At 48.0% G+C, this 23,504-nt stretch overlaps 1 protein-coding gene across 1 annotated transcript in view; it reads left to right on the top strand.

Annotated features, from left to right (window-relative positions):
• Positions 1 to 23,504, top strand: part of CENPC (centromere protein C) — a gene marked incomplete at its 5' end in the record, with an annotated part of 583,906 nt that overhangs the window by 253,098 nt on the left and 307,304 nt on the right. The window contains one exon of the mRNA XM_082243417.1: positions 4,629 to 4,797. Within this exon, the coding sequence (XP_082099543.1) occupies positions 4,629 to 4,797 (169 nt within the window). The remainder of the gene's footprint in view (positions 1 to 4,628; positions 4,798 to 23,504) is intronic.

Raw genomic sequence — 23,504 nt, 5'->3', positions numbered from 1 at the left:
ATGGTTTAAGAGATGAAATGCAGATGGGCTCTAAAAAAAAGATAGAGCAGAAAGTTGACCTTTCTCTATTGTTCATTGACAGATGCAGCTCCATATTCTTCATGACCATTGGGTTATGCTGCCCCCTACAGGAGTAGGATACAAGGCATTAAAAAACTTTACCACACCTATGCAGGCGTACACCTACATACTCTGCTATAGCCTTCAGTTTGTGTCTGTCTTGTTAAGGAGTAGGACCTAGTTCCCAGCTGGGACTTTGGTCTTAGCTTGTTCTTTTATTTTTAAAGGGAACTTTAGTTAAAAGTTACAATTTTTTTTTTTAGCTAGTTAAGCTCCTGAGAGAACTGCAATCAACAGCCGGCCTGGTTTTCAGACTGGATATCCTTAAGGTCTCCCAGCCCCGCCAGTGAGTATGTGCAGGTTATAGCCTAACACCAGGCCTCGCCATGACAGAGCCCCAATGGACGGGGGGCTGGCCAGTGAGTGAAACATTTCGCTGGGATGCACACAACCTGGTTCGGCAGGAGTCGCAGCGCATCCCTTGGCCGTCAGCACCCCCACGCACCCAGAGTCTGTTCGGAGTGGTGCCCACCCAATTATCGTTGGTATGGTAAGTGTCCCCCCCTATAAATCTGGCGGTCTTGGGGTGGACGTGGGCTCCTCCCTGGGAAAGTTGGTCCCTCGGGTATCCCTTATTTCCTCTGGCCTCTCGGTAGGTGCCAGGCTCCCCCAAGGCCTCCCTCCCCACCAAAGGGGGGGGGGTGGACATGCCGAGGCCGCTATGCGGATCCGTTGAGGAGGTTAATCCTGGTGGGGATCCCTGCCGGGGACACCCCGATGCCACTTATCTTTTGGACCCCTTAGGGGGTCCTGGAGACCGCATGGCGTTTCGTGGGGGGCCGCCATTTTCCTGTAGAATCATCCTGCTTCATTATACGTTTTTCCCCATTGAAATGCATGGGCGCCATGTTTTTGTGATTTCTCTATAGGAATGCATTGGGCGGCCATTTTCTTGGAGTCTGTGATTGTAATGATTAAGCACACAGTCAGTGTGTGAAACGCGTCTACCTTGTCACGATTGTCCTATTTGGATGTCCAGTCAATAAATCTGGATTTTGACTCAACCTGGAGTGCTGCCAATTCCTTTTCTTTTATCAAGTTTTCACGGAGGCGAGCCGTGGCATGCACCTGTGTGAGTCATCAGGCAATTACACCACCTTGAGCAGTGAGTCCTTGTCTGTTCAATTGTGATTGCTGAACAGCAGGGAGCAGCTAGGCCTTTACTCTAGTGATGACCCAGGTATTTTCTCTTCCTGTGAAGATCGTTTTTTCACCATAGCAGAATGATCCTGTCCTCCTCCATATCGATTGCTGGTATGTCTATTGGGGTCCCTGTAGGTCTTCCTCACTCACTCTGCTATCTGCAGTGTTAGTGGCGGGGGATTGTAGTACTGCTGTTGTAGCTGTGCGATCAGTTTTTTTCTTTGTAGTTTCTTAAAGTGACACTGCGTTATTCTAGGGTTCATAATGGAGTCCCAGGAATTTCACCTACTGATCCCCTCCTTGCGAGTTTGTGGGGCCCTCTGGGTCGCAACCCCTGTCTGCTTTTACGAAAGTTTTGAAAACCTGATGTAAAAGTGGATCTGATTATCAAAAATACCACTAGTAAAAACCGCCCTATGCCCTCCCCTGTCTCCTCAGCCTCTGAGGTAGATATGGTCGCTGCGGACGCATGTCACCCTGAGATATCTGTGTCCTCACTAGGATGGCGAGGACGATATATCCTCGTCTGCAGCTGTCCGGGAAAGCGCGCTGGTGAAGGCACTTACAGTCGGTGCAGGAAACACAAAAAATGGCGGATGATTCTGCAGTATCAGGGACACAGGTGTATTTTGGCACTCACAAATCCCAGAAGTCGGGCAAGGTTTTTCCTTGTCCGGAACGTTTTCACAAAATTGTCTATGAGCAGTGGGGGCGCATCAAACAGATGTTAGTGGTGCCGAAGCGTTTTTAAAGGCGTTACCCATTCACAGACCCGGTATCCGCAAGATGGACCGTACCACCGAAGGTGGACCATCCGGTTTCCAGACTGAACAAATCTACTGTGGTCCCCGGTTTTTACAGACCCCGTGGATAGACAGATTGAATCTCTGTCCTGTCACTTACACATGATAGCGGGTTCAATGTGTAAACTGATCTTCGTGATCACTTTTGTGTCCCAGACCATAACGTAATGGGCAAAGTTACTGAAAAGTGACTTGGAAACCGAACAGCTCTCTCCGAGTCTGACGCAGCGAACGGACCAAATGGTCCAAGCCCTATTCATATGTGATGCCTCACTAGATGCGGCCCCCCTGGTAGCCAGTATTCGCGGTGGGGATAGCTATCAGACGCATGGTGTGGCTAAAAGTTGGCCTGCAGATCAGGCTTCAAAAAATGCTTTATTAGATTCCTCCATTTTCGGGAGACCGTTTGGTTCCTCATTGGATGAGTTAATCAAAGGGCTCACACGTAGGAAGAGTACTCTTCTTCCTCAATCCGCCAAGGGCAAATCACCGCGTAATAGACGAGAGCCTTCTTCCACAGCCCACAGGCAGCCCTTTCGTGCCTCCGGCACGCAGGAGGAAGGATCTAAGCCATTTAGGTCTTCTGGAGGCTCCAAGAAGACATGATTGGGTAAGCCGAGAACATGCCAATCTAGTTCTGCGAACAAATCCTCATCTGCATGAAGGGATGCCCTCACCCATATTTGGGGTGGGGGGATGTCTTCGCTTCTTTCTGGAACCATGGACTTCCTTGATTGAGGACAAATGGATACACAAACTTATCCGATCGGGTTACAAGATCGAATTCCGGTCTCGACCGTCGGACAGGTTCTTCCCGTCCAATCTACACCTATCTCCAGACCGATTTAAGGGATCTACGAGAGGCAGTACAAGGCCTGCTGTTGCAAAGGGTGATTGTGCCGGTTCTTTCTCGGGGACGCTTTCAGGGGTTCTATTAAAACCTGTTCACTGTGCCCAGGAAAGAAGGCAAAGTACGTCCAATCCTGGAACTCAAGGGTCTGAACCGCATTATCAATTTGTGGCGTTACCCTTTGGTCTTGCCTCCGCCCCCGGGGTCTTCACCAAAGGGTTGCCTCCAGTATTGACATTACTGCGACAACGAGGGATTACGGTACTGGGGTACCTGGATGGTCTCTTAAGAGCAGACTCACGTTCAGCTCTGTTGTGCGACTTGACAATCACTATGCGGACTCTGCAAGAGTTCGGTTGGAACATCAATTTTAAAAAATCTTGGTTCCAACCCTGGTTCCATCCTTAAAACTGTATTATCTGGGCGGACTTGCATATGTGGGCCTTGGGTCTGATGGTGTCAACCTTTAAAGGCGGTTCTGTTTGCTCAGTTCCACGCGAGACCCTTACAAACAGAGATTCTTGTCAAATGGAACAAAGATCCACAATCTTTGGACACTATGATTCGGTTGAGTCACAACACGAAGACTGCTCTATTGTTGTTGCTTCACTCGTTAGCTCTACGCCAAGGCAAGTCCTTACTCCCACTGTATTGGACTGCGGTAACCACAGACGCCAGCCTGTCCGGCTGGAGAGGAGTGCTGGGGAAGCTGTGGGCCCAGGGGTCCTGGACAGAGTCAAGACTTCCAATAAATACACACCAAACACGTGGAAAAAGGTGCTCTGGTCAGATGAAACCAAAATCGAACTTTTTGGCAACAATGCAAAACGTTAGGTTTGGCGTAAAAGCAACACAGCTCATCACCCTGAACACACCATCCCCACTGTCAAACATGGTTTTGGCAGCATCATGGTTTGGGCCTGCTTTTCTTCAGCAGGGACAGGGAAGATGGTTAAAATTGATGGGAAGATGGATGGAGCCAAATACAGGACCATTCTGGAAGAAAACCTGACAATGATCCAAAATATAAAGCAAAATCTACAATGGAATCGTTCACAAATAAGCATATCCAGGTGTTAGAATGGCCAAGTCAAAGTCCAGACCTGAATCCAATCGAGAATCTGTAGAAAGAACTGAAAACTGCTGTTCACAAACGCTTTCCATCCAACCTCACTGAGTTTGAGCTGTTTTGCAAGGAGGAATGGGCAAAAATTTCAGTCTCTCGATGTGCAAAACTGATAGAGACATACCCCAAGCGACTTACAGCTGTAATCGCAGCAAAAGGTGGCGCTACAAAGTATTAACTTAAGGGGGCAGAATAATTTTGCACTCCCAATTTTTAAATTTTTTATTTGTTAAAAAAAGTTTGAAATATCCAATAAATTTAGTTCCACTTCATGATTGTGTCCCACTTGTTGATTCTTCACAAAAAAATTACAGTTTTATATCTTTATGTTTGAAGCCTGAAATGTGGCAAAAGTTCGCAAAGTTCAAGGGGGCCGAATACTTTCGCAAGGCACTGTATATATAGATATGTGTGTGTGTGTGTGTGTGTGTGTGTGTGTGTGTGTGTATATATATATAATATATATTAATAATAGAAATGTTAACATATTTTTGTGTGCTTGCGTCATAACACCTGTATGACTGTTTGTGTTCTTCAATAATAAAAGAGTAAATAAATGCTTAATTTGTCTGTTTTATTGTAATAGGATTGATAACACTGACCTTCCAGTGGTGGATGAAGATGAATTTCTTATTCATGATTATACAGTTTTTGAAAATGATCCTAAAAGTTTCAAAAAGACAACTGTAAAAGTTACTAATGACTGCAAAAAGAATAAAAAAAGGGAAAAGAATGTTGCATGTGAGGTGTTTAATGTAAGTGACAGTTCTTCTCTATTTGTTCACTGGAGGTGGGTGGGAGGACAAGGCAGGGGTTCTTAAACTTTTATCTAAGGACATAAATTGTTACTGCACTGGGACCCAAGAAGAGAATTATTATGAGAATGTCAACAATGCCATACAAATGTAGAGAACTACTATATATATTTCCAATTGATTTAAAGAAAAAGAAACACACACACACTAGACTTTGTTTCCATTCAAGTATTGGTCTTTTTGTTTTGTTCTCATTTTAAAGCAGTTTAATTAACCGCTAAGATATGCATACTGCATTGAATGCTGGGTTTATCCACATTGCATTGACAGTGGGAAGGGCTGTGTAAGGGGGCGCTTGACAAAGCCTGTGAATTCCAGGAATCATTACATCATTCATAGCCTCCCATGGCTCAGCCATTGCCAGCACATACACCCCACCCCTGCAGCAGCCGCTCACTGACACAAGGCAGCTAGAGCTGCTTGATCACTTGACCGGACAGGACCTGATTAAAAATAGACAAGTACACAGATCTTTTTTTATACAGGGTATGGAGGATAGGTAAGCGGAGGGGAGAAGGAATGTTTTTAGGAATAATTAGTTAGGCTTTTTCTCCACTTTAGCTAGAACCTGAGCCTACACAGCAGAAGTGTCTGAATTGCACCCCAGTGCAGCTTTCCAATGGACATGTATTTGTAGTCTGCTGTGTTAAACTTTTTACGTGCACCCTCTTTGGTGCAGCATTCAAATAAATGGGCCATTTTTACTTAATGCATTGCACAATGCATGGCAATACAGGCTCAACAATGGGAATTAGACAATGTGCCCAGGAATAATCTCACAGAAACATTTAAAACCGACACATTTATATCTCAGCACAATTGTTTTTAAAATTGTCGACTTCTCACTTCTGCGTTTCTTGCTCACCTCTTACCTTCTGCACTTCTTATTCACTCCTCACCTCCACCACTGTTCACCTCCGGAAAAAAAAAATAAAAACCATTCCCACTCTTTTGAAAAAAAAAAAAAAAAAATGTCTTCAAATGTATTTTGACTTGCAGTCAAATTTGATAAAATCTTATGATTTCCCTTTCACATAGCCTACCTAAAAAAATCAAAATCTTTTATTAAAAAATATTTCTTGCCTTGTAAATGTTTCTCTGAAGCAGGCTGCAAGCATTTCTGAGCAATTCCAGGGCAAAACTTTCCCAATAGAAAGGTTGAGGATAGAGTTTCCTCTCAATAACATACAATTCAGATGTTCGGCTTCCACATTTTTAACCCTTTGTTAGGACAGACAGTGTTTAAATCTAGTTTACAGCTGATGAGATCGGCCAGAGCAATGCACACAGGGTTAATTATGACTAACACCGCTCCCAAACCCCCTAATAAAGAGAGCGAAGTAGAATTTTTCAGTGCCGTAGTTATCAGAAAATAGCATCTAAAATGGTAAGCGGCATGTTTTACTTATATTTTGTCTTGATCCTACATCATGAGACACAGAGCATCTCCATATCCATGAAGACAAGGTTTATGCTGCCAACTTCAGGTGATTGGACACTGGCAAAAAAGACAAGCATTTCTGCTAGGTATAGCCCCTCCCAGCTAGGCAAGACTTACGTTTTAAGATAGTGTCTGAAGGAGATGGTTGAATGTGAGCAGTCTCTGCGCAAAAAAGTAAAATGCTAGCTTTTCTCTATTGTCCATTGACAGACGCAGCCTCATCTTCATGAGCTGTGTGGGTCATGCTGCCTCCTGCAGGAGTAGTCTAGGCAGTACATTGGTACAAAGTTTTAGCATATACCCGCCATGGGGCTGTCCCTCCAGACATAACCCCCACAGCTCAGCACATCAGTTTGTTTCTGCCTAGAGACGGAGTAGGACCTAGGTTTCCTGCTTGGACACCGGTCTCAGTGTTTTTTATTCTTTTCAGAGTATTTTCTTTTATTTCTCTTTACTCACTTGTTAGCTAGTGTTCAGGGAAGAATTTTCCTGGTGATCTACAAGCAACAATGCTGGCTGGGGCTTCGCACTGGATAATCTAGATCCTTATGGTCCCCCCAGTCTGGCCTACAAGCGTGAGCAGGTTATAGTCCCCACCTAGGCTTAGCCACGACAGTGTCCCTTTTCAGGATGGGGACGAGCCTGCGAGCGGATGCCTCGCCAGGACGCGACGACCTGGAACGCTTTGAGTGGCAGCGTACCCCTTGACTGGCAGCACCCCCACTTCGGGTGGGAGGCAGCCCTCCTGGAGCGGAGCCCACCTACTCCAAGGTATGGTGAGTAAATGTGTCCCCCTTTGCCCCTGCTGGCCTTGGGGGATGTGGGCCCTCTCTTGGGGATAATGGGATTTCTGCCTCCCAAATGATCCCCCTGGCCTGCCTGATCTGTGTTACCTATCCTCCCCCCTTCCCTGTCCCTGCGGTTGCTGTGTGTCTGAAGTGCCTGGCGCCCTGGGGGGTGGTGACATGGTACCTTGGGCTTGCTGGTTCCTGTTGTGGTTCCTGAGGCCTCCATGTGTCAGTTCCTTGCCGCGTGGCTCGCCATGGGCGCCGCCATCTTAAGTGTGGGCACTGTGAATTTCTCCCCATAGACTTGTATGGGGCAACCATTTTCCCTGAGCTTCCTATTGATCTGTATGGGTAACCATTTTGGTGTAGCTCTTGTGCTATGCTGAGCAGCATGACCATTAATTTCTTATGCATTTGTTTCCTGCTGCTGACTGAGGTCCCTTCCTGTCTTTCTCTCCATGCTGCTGGAGTGATCAGGAGGACGGTTTGTCTGTGGTGGTACAGTACTTTGGGTTCCCTGCGGAGATATCCTTGCACATTCTGCTGTCGATTTGGTTTAAAGGACTTCCCTGACCCAGACCGCTGTGTTTGGTGGTGGGTGCCGCGATCGACGCTCTTAAAGCGTCAGTACTCTGGTTTTTGCAAATTGCACTATGGAGTCCCAAATTGTGAGATCACTCTCAGACTCACTCTGTGTGACTCCCGGACAGTGCGGATCGCAGTCGCTGTCCACGATTTCAGCAGCTCTGGTAAGACTGGAATCTAAAGTCGATTTAGTCATGAAAAAGGTTGATAGCCGTAAAAGGCCGCTGCCTTCTCCGTCTATGGAGGTGTCCTCTGATTTAGAGGCTGCAGTGGTTGCCCCGGATGCTCCCCTTCCTGAGGGGTGGCTGTCCTCGCAGTCAGATGGTGAAGAGGGCCTGTCTTCAGCTGCAGCGCTGGAACACGCTTTCGTTGAAGCCCTGATTTTTCCGTACGGGATACCTTAAAATTGGCTGATGAGCCCACGCCGGCAGGGATGCGGGTGGCTTTCGGCTCCTAGAAGTCTCAGAAAGCTGGCAAGGTTTTCCCTTGTCCCGACACTTTTCACGATACTGTGAATGACCAAGGCGGCGCGTTAAGCACGTGTTAGTTGTGCCAAAACACTTTAATCACTTTAGCCCCGGAGGATTTAGCTGCTCAAAGACCAGGCCCTTTTTTCAACTTGGCACTGCGTCACTTTAACTGACAATTGCGAGGTCATGCAATGCTGTACCCCAACAAAATGTACGTCCTTTTTTTCCCCACAAAAAGAGCTTTCTTTTGGTGTTATTTGTTCACCTCGAACATTTTGAGAAAAAATGACATTTTCAAATTTGTCTTTTAAAAAATATTCAATATACTCAATTTATGTCATATATTTTGGCCAAAATGTATTTAGCTACATGTCTTTGTCAAAAAAAATCTCAATGAGCATATTTTTATTGGTTTGCGCTAAAGTTATAGCGTCTACAAACTATGGTGTAAATACTGGAATTTATGCAGCTTTTACTTTCTGACTGCCTATCTCATTTCATGAAGTGCTAAAATTGGCAGGGCAGTACAACCCTCCCCCAAATTACCACCTTCTCGTACGTCGTCTGACAGTCGCCGCCCACTCATACAGTCTTCACTTATGGGTATTGACCTCTTATCCACAGGAGTAAGCTTGGCAGAAGATTTTGTTAGAAACATTCACAAAAAGCTTTGCATAGACACACCTATAGGGGGCTGTCCCTCTGGTCCAGTACCCCCCTGCTAGCAGCATTCCCAATTCAGTTTGTCTTTTGCCTAGTCAGGAGTAGGCAGGCTTCCCTTAGCTGGGGCTACAGTCTCAGCCTTTTTCTTCTGTTTTCTTAATTTTTTATTTCTGTTAAGTGTGTTTTCTTTACACTGATAGCTTTTTATTTGTTCCTGCGCTTAGTTAGTCAGGCTTTGGAAGACTACAGTGTTTGCGGACCTGGGAATCAGACTGGTTATCCTAGAGCCTTACGGAATCCCAGCCCGCCATCGAGCGTTTAGCAGGCTATGCGTACGCCCAGGCCTCGCATAAAACCTGTCCCTGTCCTCAGGGACATAGCTACTTCGCTAGGATGTCTCAACTGCGGTACGCCGCGTGTTGCTAGCGTCCTGTTTGGCTGACTGCACCCCCACCCGGGGTGGGAGGCTTCCCGTCACACACCCACGCTTTCACTAGATCGGTGAGTACCATGCTACCCCTCTGTCTATATCTGTCGGGGGGGGTGTATGCGGGGCCTCTGTTATGGGGATTGCAGTCTGTTTGGAGTCTGTGATATGCCCCTCATGTCTGTATGTATGGTTCCCGTGTGTCCCTCCAGGTCCCTGCGGGGGCGCAATTGCGGTCATGCCGTGGTGTGGGGGGTTTGCGGGGGTCCCAGAGTCCCTTGGTAGTGCTTGTGCAATGTTGGGGTACAGACGTGTGTGGGGGCCGCAGCGGTGTAAAAACTGCAGGGCCGCCATTTTTGGGTGTGGGCAGGCTGTTTGGCTTCATGTGAGGGCAGCAGCCTTTTTTTCCCTGTAGTGAGTTGGCGCCCTTTCGGGCGCCATCTTTAGTGTGGCAATATTTGTTCCCATGTGCTCGGCAGCCATTTTCCCGCAGCCTCCCCATAGACTTACATTGGCAACCATTTTCCCTTGGCTCACTAACATGATCGGCCTCTAGCGGCGTGACATTGTTTCTTCTCTCCAAGCATTAAGATCGAGCTGGCAGCGCGGTTTGTATGGGGACACTTCTGCGGGGCTTTTCTGCTGTTTTTTCTGGGAAAAATATCCTTGCTGGCAGTTTTATTAGTTTCAGTGTTTAGTAGCACAGGCTGCCTAATTGCGGTGGGAACCGCCGCTATTGCTGATTTAAATGGCCAGCGCCATAAAATTTCTAAGTGTGTTTTTATGGAGTCCCAGGACAGCAAATCCCCCCCCAGCTCTGGTGGAGGGTTCAGGTACTCCTGAATCCTCTGCGATGGGCTCCCTTACTGCTGCACTTGCGACTTTAGCGTCTAAAGTGGATTTGTTGATGTCTGAGCGGGCTTCTAAGAAATGGCCCAGGCTTTCTCAATCTTCTGATTCAGAGCTAGATATGGTTGCCATGGACCGTGTACCCCCTGAGGGGTCTCGGTCCTCTCAGTCGGAAGGGGAGGTGGAGGAGAAGGAGGGGGAGGACTCCCCCTCCGGGCCTGCCAGGGAACGAACTGCGATGTCTGCGCTCATTAGTTCTGGTAAAGATACGCTACATTTGGAGGATGAGCCCCACCCGGCGGGTAAGCGGTCTTCCTTTTGGGACCCGCGGAACCCAGAAGTCGGTTCAGGTATTTCCCTGCCCCGCTGAGTTTTACGAAACCGTGAACGAGCAATGGCGCAATTATAAGCGCAATTTATTGGTGCCTAAGCGGTTCCAGTACTGTTATTCTTTTGCGTCTCTGACAGGGTCGTGTGGTCTGTGGCCCCTAAGGTGGACCACATGGTATCCAGGTTAAACAAGGCCACTCTGATGCCCACGGAGGATTCTCCGGTGTTTAGGGACCCGGCAGATATACGGGGTGGGTTCCTTGGTGGCGGGTTCCTTCCTGAAACCTGTGTTCGCCTCAGTTATGGTCTCTCAGGCTGTGGTGGAGTGGGCTAAGGTGCTCAGGCGCACCCTTGTGGCTGATTCCGCCCCTCCTGCTACTCTGGAGACGGTGGACCAAATTATTCAGGCTGTTTTATACCTGTGTGACGTGGCCTTTAGTCTCACGCCTATCTGCAGTCGCAGTGATAATCCGTTGCATTGTGTGGTTGAAAAGCTGGTCCGCTGACCAGACTTCCAGAAAGAGGGTATCTGACATCCCTTATGCAGGGAATCGCCTTTTTGGGGACTCCCTGGACGAGTTGGTTAAGGGGGTCACTGGGGGTAAAAGCACGCTGCTGCCCCAGGTGTCTAAGGGTAAGTTTTTCCGTGGTAAGCTGGGCCCTTCCTTTAAACCTAACCAGGGTTCCTGTCGTGCATTTAAGGCACAAGACAAGGGTAAATCCTTCAAGGCCTCTGGTGTCCAGAAGAAGCCTTGGGCGGGCAAGTCAAAAGCCGCCCACACTAACACAGCGACCCAGTCCGCCTCAACCAGATGGGGCGCCCTCACCCGTTTCAGGGGTGGGGGGACGTCTGCGCTGTTTTCCCGAACCTTGGCTGGCCAAAATTCAGGACAGATGGGTTCAGGAACTCATTCGGTCGGGGTACAAGATCGAATTTCGATCACGCCCAGCAGACAGATTCTTTCCCTCAAATCTTCATTTGACCCCAGATCGTTTCCAAGATCTCCAACGGGCGGTTCAGGATCTCTTTGCCCAGGGGGTGATAGTCCCGGTGCCACATCGGGACAGATTTCGGGGGTTTTTACTCTAATCTGTTCACGGTGCCCAGAAAGGAGGGCAAAGTGCGTCCAATTCTGGACCGCTTCATGCGTTTTCAAAAGTTCCGCATGGAATCCATTCGATCGGTGGTGGCCTCCCAGAGCCCGGGAGATTTCCTGTCTTCCATCGACCTCAAGGATGCGTATTTACACATCCCCATTTTCGAGGGTCATCAGAGGTACCTCCGATTCGCAATCGCGGAGGAGCACTATCCGTTCTTGGCGTTGCCTTTCGGTCTCGCTTCGGCTCCAAGGGTGTTTACCAAAGTGTTGGCTCCAGTCCTGGCCCTGTTGCGGGCACAGGGGATTGCAATCCTGGGGTATCTGGATGATCTCCTATTAAGGTTGAGTTCCAGTGCCACTCTGTTGCGCGATCTGTCAACCATGGTTCAGATGCTTCAGGAGTTCGGGTGGACCATCAATTTTCAGAACTCGACATTGTCTCCTTCTGTTCGACTCCCTTACCTGGGGATGGTTCTGGACTCCGCCCAAGCAAAAGTCTTCCTGCCGGAGGACAAACTCTGCACTCTACAGAACGAATTCAGGTCCCTCAGGGACAAGAACTCCTCGTCGCTCAGGACCTGCATGCGGTCCCTGGGGTTGATGGTGTCTGATACCATTTGCCCAATTCCACACACGATCTCTGCAAGCCGAGATTCTGGCCAGGTGGGACAGGCATCCTCTTTCCTTGGAAAGGAGGATCTCTTTGAGCCCCCAAGTCACAATGGATCTTCTGTGGTGGCTCCGGTCTCCGGCTCTGACGGACGGGAAATCCTTCCGGCCGTTATGGACGGTGATCACCACGGATGCCAGCCTGTGGGGCTGGGGTGGTGTTCAAGGCAATTTGTCTGCCCAGGGCACTTGGTCGGAGGAGGAATCCTCTCTGCCGATAAATGTGTTGGAGCTGAGAGCGATCAAACTATGTTTGCTCTGTTGATCAGATCGTCTTCAGGGCCACCCTGTGCGGGTGCAGACGGACAACACCACTGCAGTGGCGTACTTCAATCACCATGAGTACCCGGGCGGCCACGGAAGTGGCCGAGATTCTTTCGGCAGTTCACATTCCGGGTGTGGAAAACTGGCAGGCCGACTATCTGAGTCTCCAGACCCTGGACCAGGGGGAATGGTCCCTACACCCAGAGGTTTTTCAGATGCTGTGTGCACGATGGGGATCCCCGGACGTGGATCTGTTCGCGTCTCGTCTAAACAACAAGGTGGGAAAGTTTGTGGCAAGAACACGCGATCCTCGGGCAGCCGCCTCGGACGCGCTGGTGGTGCCTTGGAATCGGTATCGTCTGATTTATGCCTTCCCCCGATCCAGTTGTTGTCACGGTTCCTTCGCAGGTTGGTTCCGAGGTTGGTGATCCTGGTGGCCCCGGACTGGCCGCGCTGGTCTTGGTACGCGGACATCATGCAAATGGTCGTCGAGCCTCCCTGGCGGCTCCCTTTACGAGACGATCTACTGTCTCAGGGGGCAATCTTCCATCCTGCTTTACAGTCGCTGGCTTTGACGGCGTGGCTGTTGAAAGCCAGGTCTTTAGAGATCGGGGTCTCTCGTCGGCGGTCATTCCTACCTTGCTTAAGGCTAGGAAGGCTTCGTCCGGTAAGATTTATTATCGTACCTGGAAGGCTTACTTCCCCTGGTGCGAATCGCTGGGTTTCCATCATCGCTCCTTTTCGGTGGCGAGGGTGTTAGCCTTCCTGCAATCCGGTGTGGACTAACAGTCTTGCGCTGACCACTATTATGGGACAGTTATCTGCGCTGGCCATTCTTTTCCAGCGCCCCTTGGTGTCAAATTCCTTGATCCGCACTTTTATTCAAGGGGTACGTCATCTGGCCCCCCCTTGGAGGGCGCCCTTACCCCCTTGGGACTTGAATTTAGTTCTCTCTGTTTTGCAACGTCCTCCATTTCAGAAGATCCGGGAGATTCCTCTGCCGGCTCTATCACGAAAAGTCGCCTTTCTGGTGGCGATCACATCTGCTCACAGAGTGTCGGAGTTGGCGGCCCTATCTTGCCGCTCCCCCTACCTGGTTGTTCATAGGGAGAAGGTGGTCTTACGGCCTCATCAATCCTTCCTTCCGTAGGTGGTGTCTGAATTCCATCTCACTGAGGACATTGTCTTACCTTCTCTGTGTGCGAATCCTAAGCATCCTAAGGAGTTTGCCTTGCATTCTTTGGATGTTGTCAGGACGATCAGGGTTTACCTATCGTCTACCGAATCCTTCAGAAAGTCGGATTCTCTTTTTGTCCTTCCTGAGGGACCTCGGAAGGGTATGGCTGCGTCTGCGGCAACCATTTCTAAATGGATCAGACAGACGATTGTACAGGCTTATTCGCTTAGGGAACGGGTTCCGCCCTTCCCTGTCACTCTACCAGAGCGGTGAGTGCGTTTTGGGCCTTCCGCCATCAGGCGTCGGTGTCCCAGGTGTGCAAAGCGGCGACCTGCTTGTCCGTGCACACCTTTACAAAATTTTACAAACTTGATGTTTTGCTGCAGATGCCTTCTTTGGCCGCAAAGTTCTGAGTGTGGCAGTGCCTTAGGGGAGACATGGCATTTTTGGCCTGTCCCCTCCTGTTGGGGTTTTTTCCCCCTTGGTCATTTGCTTTCCTGGGTTTTTCCGCTCCTGTTGAGCTTTCCTGTTACCCAGTGTGTTACCTTTCTGGTTCAGATAAGGTTCTTTTCTCTGATCTGGGTGTTGCGTTGCCTTTGAGACAGTTGCGTTTCCCACCCCTTAAGTCTACACTGCTTTGGGACGTCCCGTAAGTGAAGACTGTATGAGTGGGTGACGACTGTCAGAGGACGTAAGAGAAAATAGAATTTTTTGTAAGAACTTACCGTAAAATTCTTTTCTCTGAGTCCTCTGACAGTCGCCGCCCCTCTTTTTGGGGTTCGTGGACTATCTACTGCTTTCTACCAAACTGAATTGGGAATGCTGCTAGCAGGGGGGTATTGGACCAGAGGGACAGCCCCCTATAGGTGTGTCTATGCAAAGCTTTTTGTGAATGTTTCTAACAAAATCTTCTGCCTAGCTTACTCCTGTGGATAAGAGGTCAATACCCATAAGTGAAGACTGTATGAGTGGGCGGCGACTGTCAGAGGCTTTAGAGAAAATAATTTTACGGTAAGTTCTTACAAAAAATTCTGGGATCACTTGGGGGGGTGTTTGAACTGTCCTGGCATTTTATGCTCAATCTTAGCCACACATCACCCACTCTTCTAACCACTTGAAAACCAAGCCTTTTCTGTGACTTTTTGTTTACATTTACATGGCGGGAGGGGGAAGTCCTGAAAAAGCAGTCTAGCGGCCAATTATCTGCTAGGATTGCTTTTACATGTAAGCCGACCGCTGGCTGTAAAAAAACAATACCAAGATGATGCCTAAATCTGCAGGCATCATCCTGGTATACCCACTCAAAGACCAGCATTGCTGGTCCTTGTTTGGCATATAGTGTCGTTTTTTTTTTTTTTTTTTTCATACAGCTTGTGGACTGAACAAAAAAAGAGAACCTAACAGAAATCTCCGCAAGAAAATTGTGTAGTATACCCACCATTAACCAGCCAAACATCCAAACCCACTTCTTAATGGCGGGTATACATGACAAAATTCCATGTATACTTAATGGTATTTTAACTGTTGTGGTGAAATCACCTACCACAGCGCTGCCATCAGAGGCCGCTGGTGCTTGCAAGATCATCACAAGGCTGAGCGGCACTAGTACCGACATTCTGCTCCATACAAGCACACTGCGATCACTACACCTCAACAACTCCACCTAGCTAACACTAGTGTGTGGTAGTGTTGGAAACATTCCCCGATGCAGAGACAAGGTTGGTCAGGACAAAAGGGACAATAATAGCGGGTGTCACGCCTAAATCCGCCCCTGCTACAGACACAACATTTTCTTTGGGGGCGTCTTTGGGTAGGGGTACTCGGGAAGACATGTGAAAAATGCCTCTCATGCGTCCGGCTCACTGCATTTGGAAGGGGAAGTTGGACAGGAGCGCCTCCTGGGTACAGTTTGCCTCCGATGATCTCTTCCTGGAATTCTCGGAAGGATCCAGCTCATGCTGACGCTTTGTATAGCACAAAGGCGTTCAGCATAGCCAACTGGAATATATAAACAGACACTTTCTCTTACGTCCTCCGACAGTCGCCGCCCCTCATAAGTCATCACTATTGGGTATTGACTTCCGCTCCGCAGGAGTAGCTAGATATAAGGCTTAGTTAAAAGAACAAAAGCATTTAGCATAGACACACCCATGGGGGCTGTCCCACTGGTCAATACCCCCCTGCAGTAATCCCTCCCAACTCAGTTTGTCTCTGCCTAGCGTCAGGAGTAGTCAGGATTCCCTGTGCTGGGGCTTCGGTCTCAGCCTTTCTAATCTTTTATTTGATTTTTATTTGCAAAATGTCAGTTTTTTCTTTGCTTTACTAGCTGTTTTTTTTGTCAGCGTTAGTTTAGTCGGATCTTCGGATTAAGATGGATCAAGCAGAGCTGGGAATCGGACTGGCCGCCCTGGTTCTCCAGGGCAGAGGGTCAGATGGATCCCCAGCCTGCCATCGAGCATTCGGCTATGGTTCGCCCTGGCGCTATGAACGACCCATCCCTGCTCGTAGCAGGGATGCAGCCAGGTGGCTCCCTCACTGGACACATATGCAGTTCTGTGCTGCAGTGTCCTGCATTTTTGGCTGACGGCATTCCCTGTCATCTGAGGGCAGAGGCTTTCCGTTTATAGAGGCACCCCACGCCATCCGGTACAGGTAAGTACTTTCTGTGTGGGGACCTCTGTCTGGGGTGGCAGTCCTGTGTTGCTGTGTGTCCCCTCATGTCTGTGCGTTTGTGGGGCTCCCTGATGCGATCCCTGCGGGGGTCTCCTTTAATACACTGCTGAGCTGTGTGGGTTGGGGACCCCTCTCCTGTGTCACTTTTAGTGTTTGGGAGGTGCAGACTGTGTGTGAGGCGACCGCTGCGGCTAAAAACCGCGCGGTCCGCCATTTTGGATGTGGGCAGCATGTCTGGCTTCACTGTGGGCTTTTACTATAACTTGCTATGTAGTGGTTTTGGCGCCATCCGGCGCCATCTTTTGTGTGGCAGAACGATCATTCCGAGCACATGTCGGCGGCCATCTTGCCGAAGCCTTCCATTTATTCCTATGGGCAGCCTTTTTCCCTGGGCCTGGCAGCATATAGTTCAGCTTCTGGTGACCTCACTTCCTTTTCCTCTGGAGCAGCGATCGGTGTGGTAACACTCTGTGGGGCTCTGCAGACTGTCTCTTCCATATTTCTCTGTTCTATCCTTCCTGGCTCAGTTTTGTCCCTTTTGGGGGGTCTGTGTACACAGTGCTTATATCGGTGGGCTGCGCTATCCGCAGCGCATTTTAATGGCCAGTACTTTTGCTTATTGATTTTTGCAATGGATTCTCAGGACAGCAAATTCCCTCCAGCCTTGGTGGGGGACCCCAGTTCTGCGGAAACCCCCGTTATACCTAATTTGGCCGCTGTGGTGGCATCTTTGGTGTCAAAAATGGAGGTGCTGATGGCTGATTTGATTTCTTCTGTGAAAGAAACACTACATTTGGAGGATGAGCCCACTCCTCCGGCCATTGTGTCCTCATTTGGTACACATAGGGCCCGCAAGTCGGCGCAGGTTTTTCTCTGCCCCGCGGAGTTTCATCACACAGTGAATGAACAATGGCGCAGTTTAAAACGTACCTTTACGGTGCCTAGTCGGTGTAAACTGCTGTACCCCTTTGTGCCTTCTACGGATGCGCGCTGGTGCGTGTCCCCCAAGGTGGATCACGCTGTGGCCGTGTTGAACAAGGCTACTCTGGTTCCCACTGAGGATACCCCGGTGTTCCGGTATCCTACGGACAGGAGGTTGGAGTCTCTTACCCGCCATGCCTATACGGTGGCGGGCTCTATGCTCAAACCTATTTTCGCTTCTGTCATGGTGGCTCAGGCGGTGGCGGACTGGACTAAGGTGCTTAGGCGCACTCTTGTGGCGGATTCTGCCCCGCCAGCTACGCAGGAAATGGTGGACCAAAATCATCAAGGGGTCATGTTTTTGTGCGATGCGGCCTTAAATGAGGCCCCTTTGGCTGTACGCCTGTCTAGTGTCGCGGTGCTTAACCGTCGACTAATCTGGCTGAAGAGCCGGTCGGCTGACCAGACGTCACGGAAAACGGTGGCTGACTTTCCCTATGCTGGGTCTCGCCTTTTTGGCGAGGCCTTGGATACTTTGGTGAAAGGAGTCACTGGGGGCAAGAGCACTCTGCTGCCCCAAAATCCAAAGAACAAGTCCTTTTGCGGCAAGCAGGTTCCCGCCTTTAGACCCACTCAGGGGTCCAGGGTGCATCCTATCCTGGACTTGAAAGCTCTGAACCGCTTTGTGCTCGTTCGGAAGTTCCGCATGGAATCCCTCCGCTCAGTGGTGGCCTCCCTGAGTCCAGGGGAATTCCTGGCCTCTATCGACCTGAAGGATGCGTATCTGCACATCCCCATTTTCGAGGGTCATCAGAGGTATCTTTGGTTCGCCATTGCAGAGGACCATTATCAGTTCGTAGCGTTGCCTTTCGGTCTCGCTTCGGCTCCAAGGGTCTTTACCAAAGTGCTGGCTTCTGGGCCTGTTGAGGGCACAGGGCATTGCGGTCTTGGGATATCTGGACGATCTCCTGTTAAGATTGAGTGCCAGTCAGAGCCTGACGTGCGATCTGTCAACTGTGATACAGACGCTACAGGAGTTCGATTGGACCATCAACGTTCAGAAGTCGACTTTGTCTCCTTCGGTTCGTCTTCCCTATCTGGGAATGGTTCTGGACTCTGCTCAAGCGAATTTTGTTCTGCTGGAGGACAAGCTCCGGATCCTTCAACACGAGGTCAGGTCCCTCAGGGACAACGAGTCCTCGACACTCGGGACCTGTATGCGGTGCCTGGGGTTGATGGTGTCAGCCTTCGAGGCGATACCATTTGCTCAGTTTCACACTCGGTCTCTCCAAGCGGAGATCCTGGCCAGATGGGACAGACTACCTCAGTCCTTGGATCTGAGGGTCTCGTTGAGTCGCCAGACCAGAATGGATCTTCTGTGGTGGCTTCAGTCCCCGGCTATGTCAGAAGAAAAATCCTTCCGTCCGTTGCTGTGGGCGGTGTTTACCACGGAGGCCAGCCTGTTGGGCTGTGGTGGAGTCCTGGGCAACCTTTCTGCCCAGGGCACTTTGTCGGAGGAGGAATCCTCCCTTCCGATCAACGTATTGGAATTGAGAGCGATCAAACTCTGTCTCTTCCAATGGTCAGAGCTACTTCGGGTCCGTCCTGTTTGGGTACAGACGGACAATGCTACCGCGGTGGCTTACATCGACCACCAAGGGGGCACCAGGAGTGCCAGGTCGGCCCGGGAGGTGACTGACATTCTGTCCTGAGCCGAGACTCATGTCCCGGCGATTTCGGCAGTTCACATTCCGGGTGTGGAGAATTGGCAGGCCGACTATCTGAGCTGCCAGACCCTGGACCAGGGGGAATGGTCCCTACACCCGGAGGTCTTCCAAATGCTGTGTGCGAAGTGGGGATCCCCGGACGTGGATCTGTTCCCGTCTTGGCTAAACCACAAGGTGGAAAGGTTTGTGGCAAGAATGCGCGATCCGCGGGCGGATGCCTCGGATGCGTTGGTGGCCCCTTGGCATCAGTATCGTCTGATATATAAAAAACCAACAAATCCGCGCTTAGGATAAAAACTATAAAACCAAACGCCGGCTGCAGCCCACTTAAGATACAACCCAAAAAGGGATGTATCGAATGTATGTGCAAAAGAAAATAAGTGATTGGCGCTGTCAAACGTAAGGCATTTAACAAATAAGGTGGATGTACTATTGGTGGTGGATCAATATCTATTATAGTGCAAAGGGTGGGTTATCATGAAATAAAGTGATGGTGTAATGCAAAATAAAGAAGTATATAGCTAAAAATATAAGTGGGGAACTCTTTGGTGTAAAAAAAAATATATAGTGTAAATAAATATATATGTTTCTGAAAAAATATGTGCAATATATCAAAAAATGGGAGGTGTGCTCCCTCAAAATGTAAAACCAAAATGTGTTATATCTGGCAGGTGTAGTTGAAAAAGTGCAAAGACAAAAATGTGCAAAATAACTAAATATATAAATATTCCTGAGAAAGTGCAATGTGTCAAAAAAATGAGGAGGTGTGCTCCCTCAATGTATAAAAACAAAAGGTGCTATGTCTGGCAAGTGTAGTTGCCAAAGTGCAGAGCCAGTAATATGGCAATTGATGTCCTATATACTACCATATACAAATAAATACGTATTCTATTGAAGGTTTAAAAAAGGGGGTAGGTTTCCCTAATAAAATACATAATAACAATACAACCTGCAATAAATATATATAATTCCACAACAGAGTATAAATACAAGTTGGTAAAAAAGTGTAGAATATTCTTATAGTAGTGCAAAGTCCATAGAAAGTAATAAAGTGCTCTTATTGCAATGGCCCGGAGTGCAGTGAGTGGGCGAAAGAAGTTAAGGTGCTCCCCCTCTCCTTAGGTCCCACGCTTACCAGACTCAAGTACCCCTACAGGGGTAGACCGTGGGTCGATATTGGGGATCGCTCCATCACAACGCTTATCTGGTCCCTGGTTCCGCCCGGTCTCCTCAATCACACTCCAACTCAGTAAAAAGTGGCTTATAACATCGATATCCCATTCAGTTGGAAATAACCAGAATAATCCCGGAGCATGTGTAAGAGAAAAATGCTTCCAATAGTGAAGGATTGCTTTTAAATCCTTTATTTCATATTTTGCCCTGTGCTTCATAGTCCTTCTCAAGGGAGCAATTTTACTTGAGCCTGCAAAATTGCCCTTTGGAAATATTGCGTATCCACTTGGGATGGTGGCAGCTATCAAAGTGGAGGTACGAATTCCCCACGGAGGGCTTGAAATGTGTCTTGGACACAATCTGACCCTCTAGGTGAGACAACTCCAGATCCAGAAAAACCAAAAGGGATGGGTCAGAAACACGAGTGAAAGAAATGCCCATTTTGTTGTTGTTGCAGTGTTCAATAAAGGGGGCTATGGTGGAAGAAGGCCCATCCCAGATGACCACCACGTTGTCAATGTATCTGCCTTAATACACTAGACGAGAAGCAAAGGGATTATTCCTCTAGATGCAGGTGTCCTCCCACCAACCCATGGTGAGGTTGGCGTAGGACGGCACAAAGGAGGCACCCATGGCAGTGCCATGCACCTGGAGGTAATACCCAAAAACTTGAAGTAATTGTGCTCAAGACAGAATTGAGTCCCTTCAATAATGAACTGAGCTTGCCTGTAATTGATGTTGGATTCCCTGGCCAAAAAATAGCTGACCGCTGCGATGCCTACATCATGTGGAATGGAGGTATAGAATGAGGTGACATCCAAGGAAAGCCAGGTGTATGAATTGTCCCAAACGTACTGACACAAAATGTCCAGGAGATGGGTGGAATCTCTGATGTAGGAGGGTAGGGCCTGTACCAGGGGCTTCAAAAAAGAATCTATATACTGAGATAGGCCAGATGTGAGACTATCCATGGTTGCGATGATCGGTCTCCCAGGGGGATGGGTGGGATTTTTATGCACCTTGGGCAGGTGATAAAAATACGGATGTTTGTACAATTCCTTGTACAGGAAATGATGCTCTGTTTTATTAATAACCTTATCCCGAAGGGCCAGATCTACTAGGGATTTGAGCTCAGTTTTTTAAGATTCTAGGGGATCTCTCTTAAGTTTCATGCATACCTTGGTGTCAGACAGGAGGGTACTGGACTCCAAGAGAGATCCGTAGTATCCTGAATGACAACCCCTCCTCCCTTATCAGCTTGTCTGATGGTGAGATTAGAATTTTTAGTCAGAGAGTTGAGCCAATTTCCCTCCTTTGGTGAGGTTGTGATGTTTATGCTGGCGGGATTGGGCCGATTGGCAAAACTGATGCAATTCAGTAAAGGTGCTATGGTAGAAGGCATCAATGAATGAGCCCTTGGCCTGGGTGAGATAGAAATTGGATGGTGGTCTAATTGCGTGTGTGTTATGGGGGCAAAGGATATTGGAGTGAGAGTGGGATATCCCTCTCCAACAGCCTCAGCCTGTAAGGCAAATGGAACAAGTTGTAAGTAAACACTGGCCCCTATTACTGCAAGATCCACACCTTAAATCCCAGTTGTCCAGCAAACCTAGGTTCACATATAGATGGGCGCCCAACATCAAAGCCAAAATCTCACCCAGTAAACTAAGAACCAACAAACATCAGTCGCTTTCTCTGCGATTCTTTAATAATACGACTGGCATGCATCAATGCAAGAAATTGTCCCTTACTTGTCAGTTTGTTACACATGGACAGAAGAACTTTACTGTCAATTGAACCACATATGGGATTAACGAGTTCCATACTTGTTCCTTAAGGGCCATACACACTATAAGATTTTCTGAAGACTTTTTCCTTTAGACTTGCCAAAACCATATAATATGAGGTCAAACCTAAACACTTTGAATTTGTATGCAATCTGGCAGGCCCTTGCACTACATAGAAAAGGTAAATTTGAAGGAAATCTAACCACAAAAGTTGGATAGTGTGTATCCAGCTTTAGACTTTGTTGTTTACTGTCTGGTGTGTCCATGTGGCCTACATTATGTTGGGAGAACCACATGTGCCTTGCGGGCACGCTTTGGCCAAGACAGGCCATACATCCAAGAGGGAAAGGATTTTCATAGTGTCCCGAGACACTTTCTTTAGTTTCATGGCAAATCCACATGTGGCTTGCGAGTATGGGTCATTGAGTCCATCCAGAGAGGGCTTCCAGCGGCAGAACGGTTCAAGTGACTCTGTCAGCGACAAATCTATTGGATCTATGCCCTGGACGTCCTCTCGCCTTAACCACTTTCCTACCGGAGGATTTTGCAGCTTAAAGACCAGACCCCTTTTTTCAACTTGGCACTTCGTGACTTTAACTGATAATTGCTCGGTCATGCAATGCTGTACCTAAACTAAATTTACGTCCTTTTTTTCCCACAAACAGAGCTTTCCTTTGGTGGTATTTGATCGCCTCTGCGCTTTTTATTTTTTGCGATATTAATAAAAAAAGAGCGAAAATTTTGCAAAAAAATGACATTTTCAACTTTGTCTTTTAAAAAATATCCAATATACTCAATTCATGTCATTTTTTTTTTTGCCAAAATATATTTAGCTACATGTCTTTGACAAAAAAAAAATCAATGCGCGTATTTTTATTGGTTTGCGCAAAAGTTATAGCGTCTACAAACTATGGTGTAAATAGTGAAATTTACGCAGCTTTAATTTCTGACTGCCTATCTCATTTCATGAAGTGCTAAAATGGCGGGGCAGTACAAAACCCCCCCAAACTACCACTTTTTGGAAAGTAGACATCCTAAGGAATGTCCTGAGAGGCATGTTGAGCTCATTGAATATTTCATTTTTTTGTCACAGGTGTTTGAAAAATGACTAAAAAAAAAATTTTTTTTTTTTTTACACAAAGTTGTCATTGAAATGATATATTGCTCACACATGCCATGGGTATATGTGTAATTACACCCCAAAATATATTCTGCTGCTTCTCCTGAGTACAGGGATACCACATATGTGGGATTTTTTGGGAGCCTAGCTGTGTAGGGGTCCCCAAAAACAAATCACCACCATCAGAATTTCAAAGGGCGTACATTTTTCATTGCATTTTCTCACTACCTCTAACGGTTTAGGAGGCCCTGAAATGTCAAGATACCACAAAACCCCCCCAAATGACCCCATTTTGGAAAGTAGACACCCCAAGCTGTTTGCTGAGAGGCATGGTGAGTCCATGGAATATTTTTTATATTTTGCCACAAGTTTTGGGAAAATTACAATTTTTTTTTTAATTATTTTTTTTTACACAACGTTGTCACTAAAAGATAAATTTCTCACACATGACATGGGTATATGTGGAATGACACCCCAAAATAC

This window comes from Pelophylax lessonae, assembly GCF_965119305.1.
Source record: "Pelophylax lessonae genome assembly, chromosome: 1".
Lineage (NCBI taxonomy): Eukaryota > Metazoa > Chordata > Amphibia > Anura > Ranidae > Pelophylax > Pelophylax lessonae.
The sequence above is the reverse complement of the archived record's forward strand: the minus strand, read 5'-3'. Positions and strand labels throughout refer to the sequence as shown.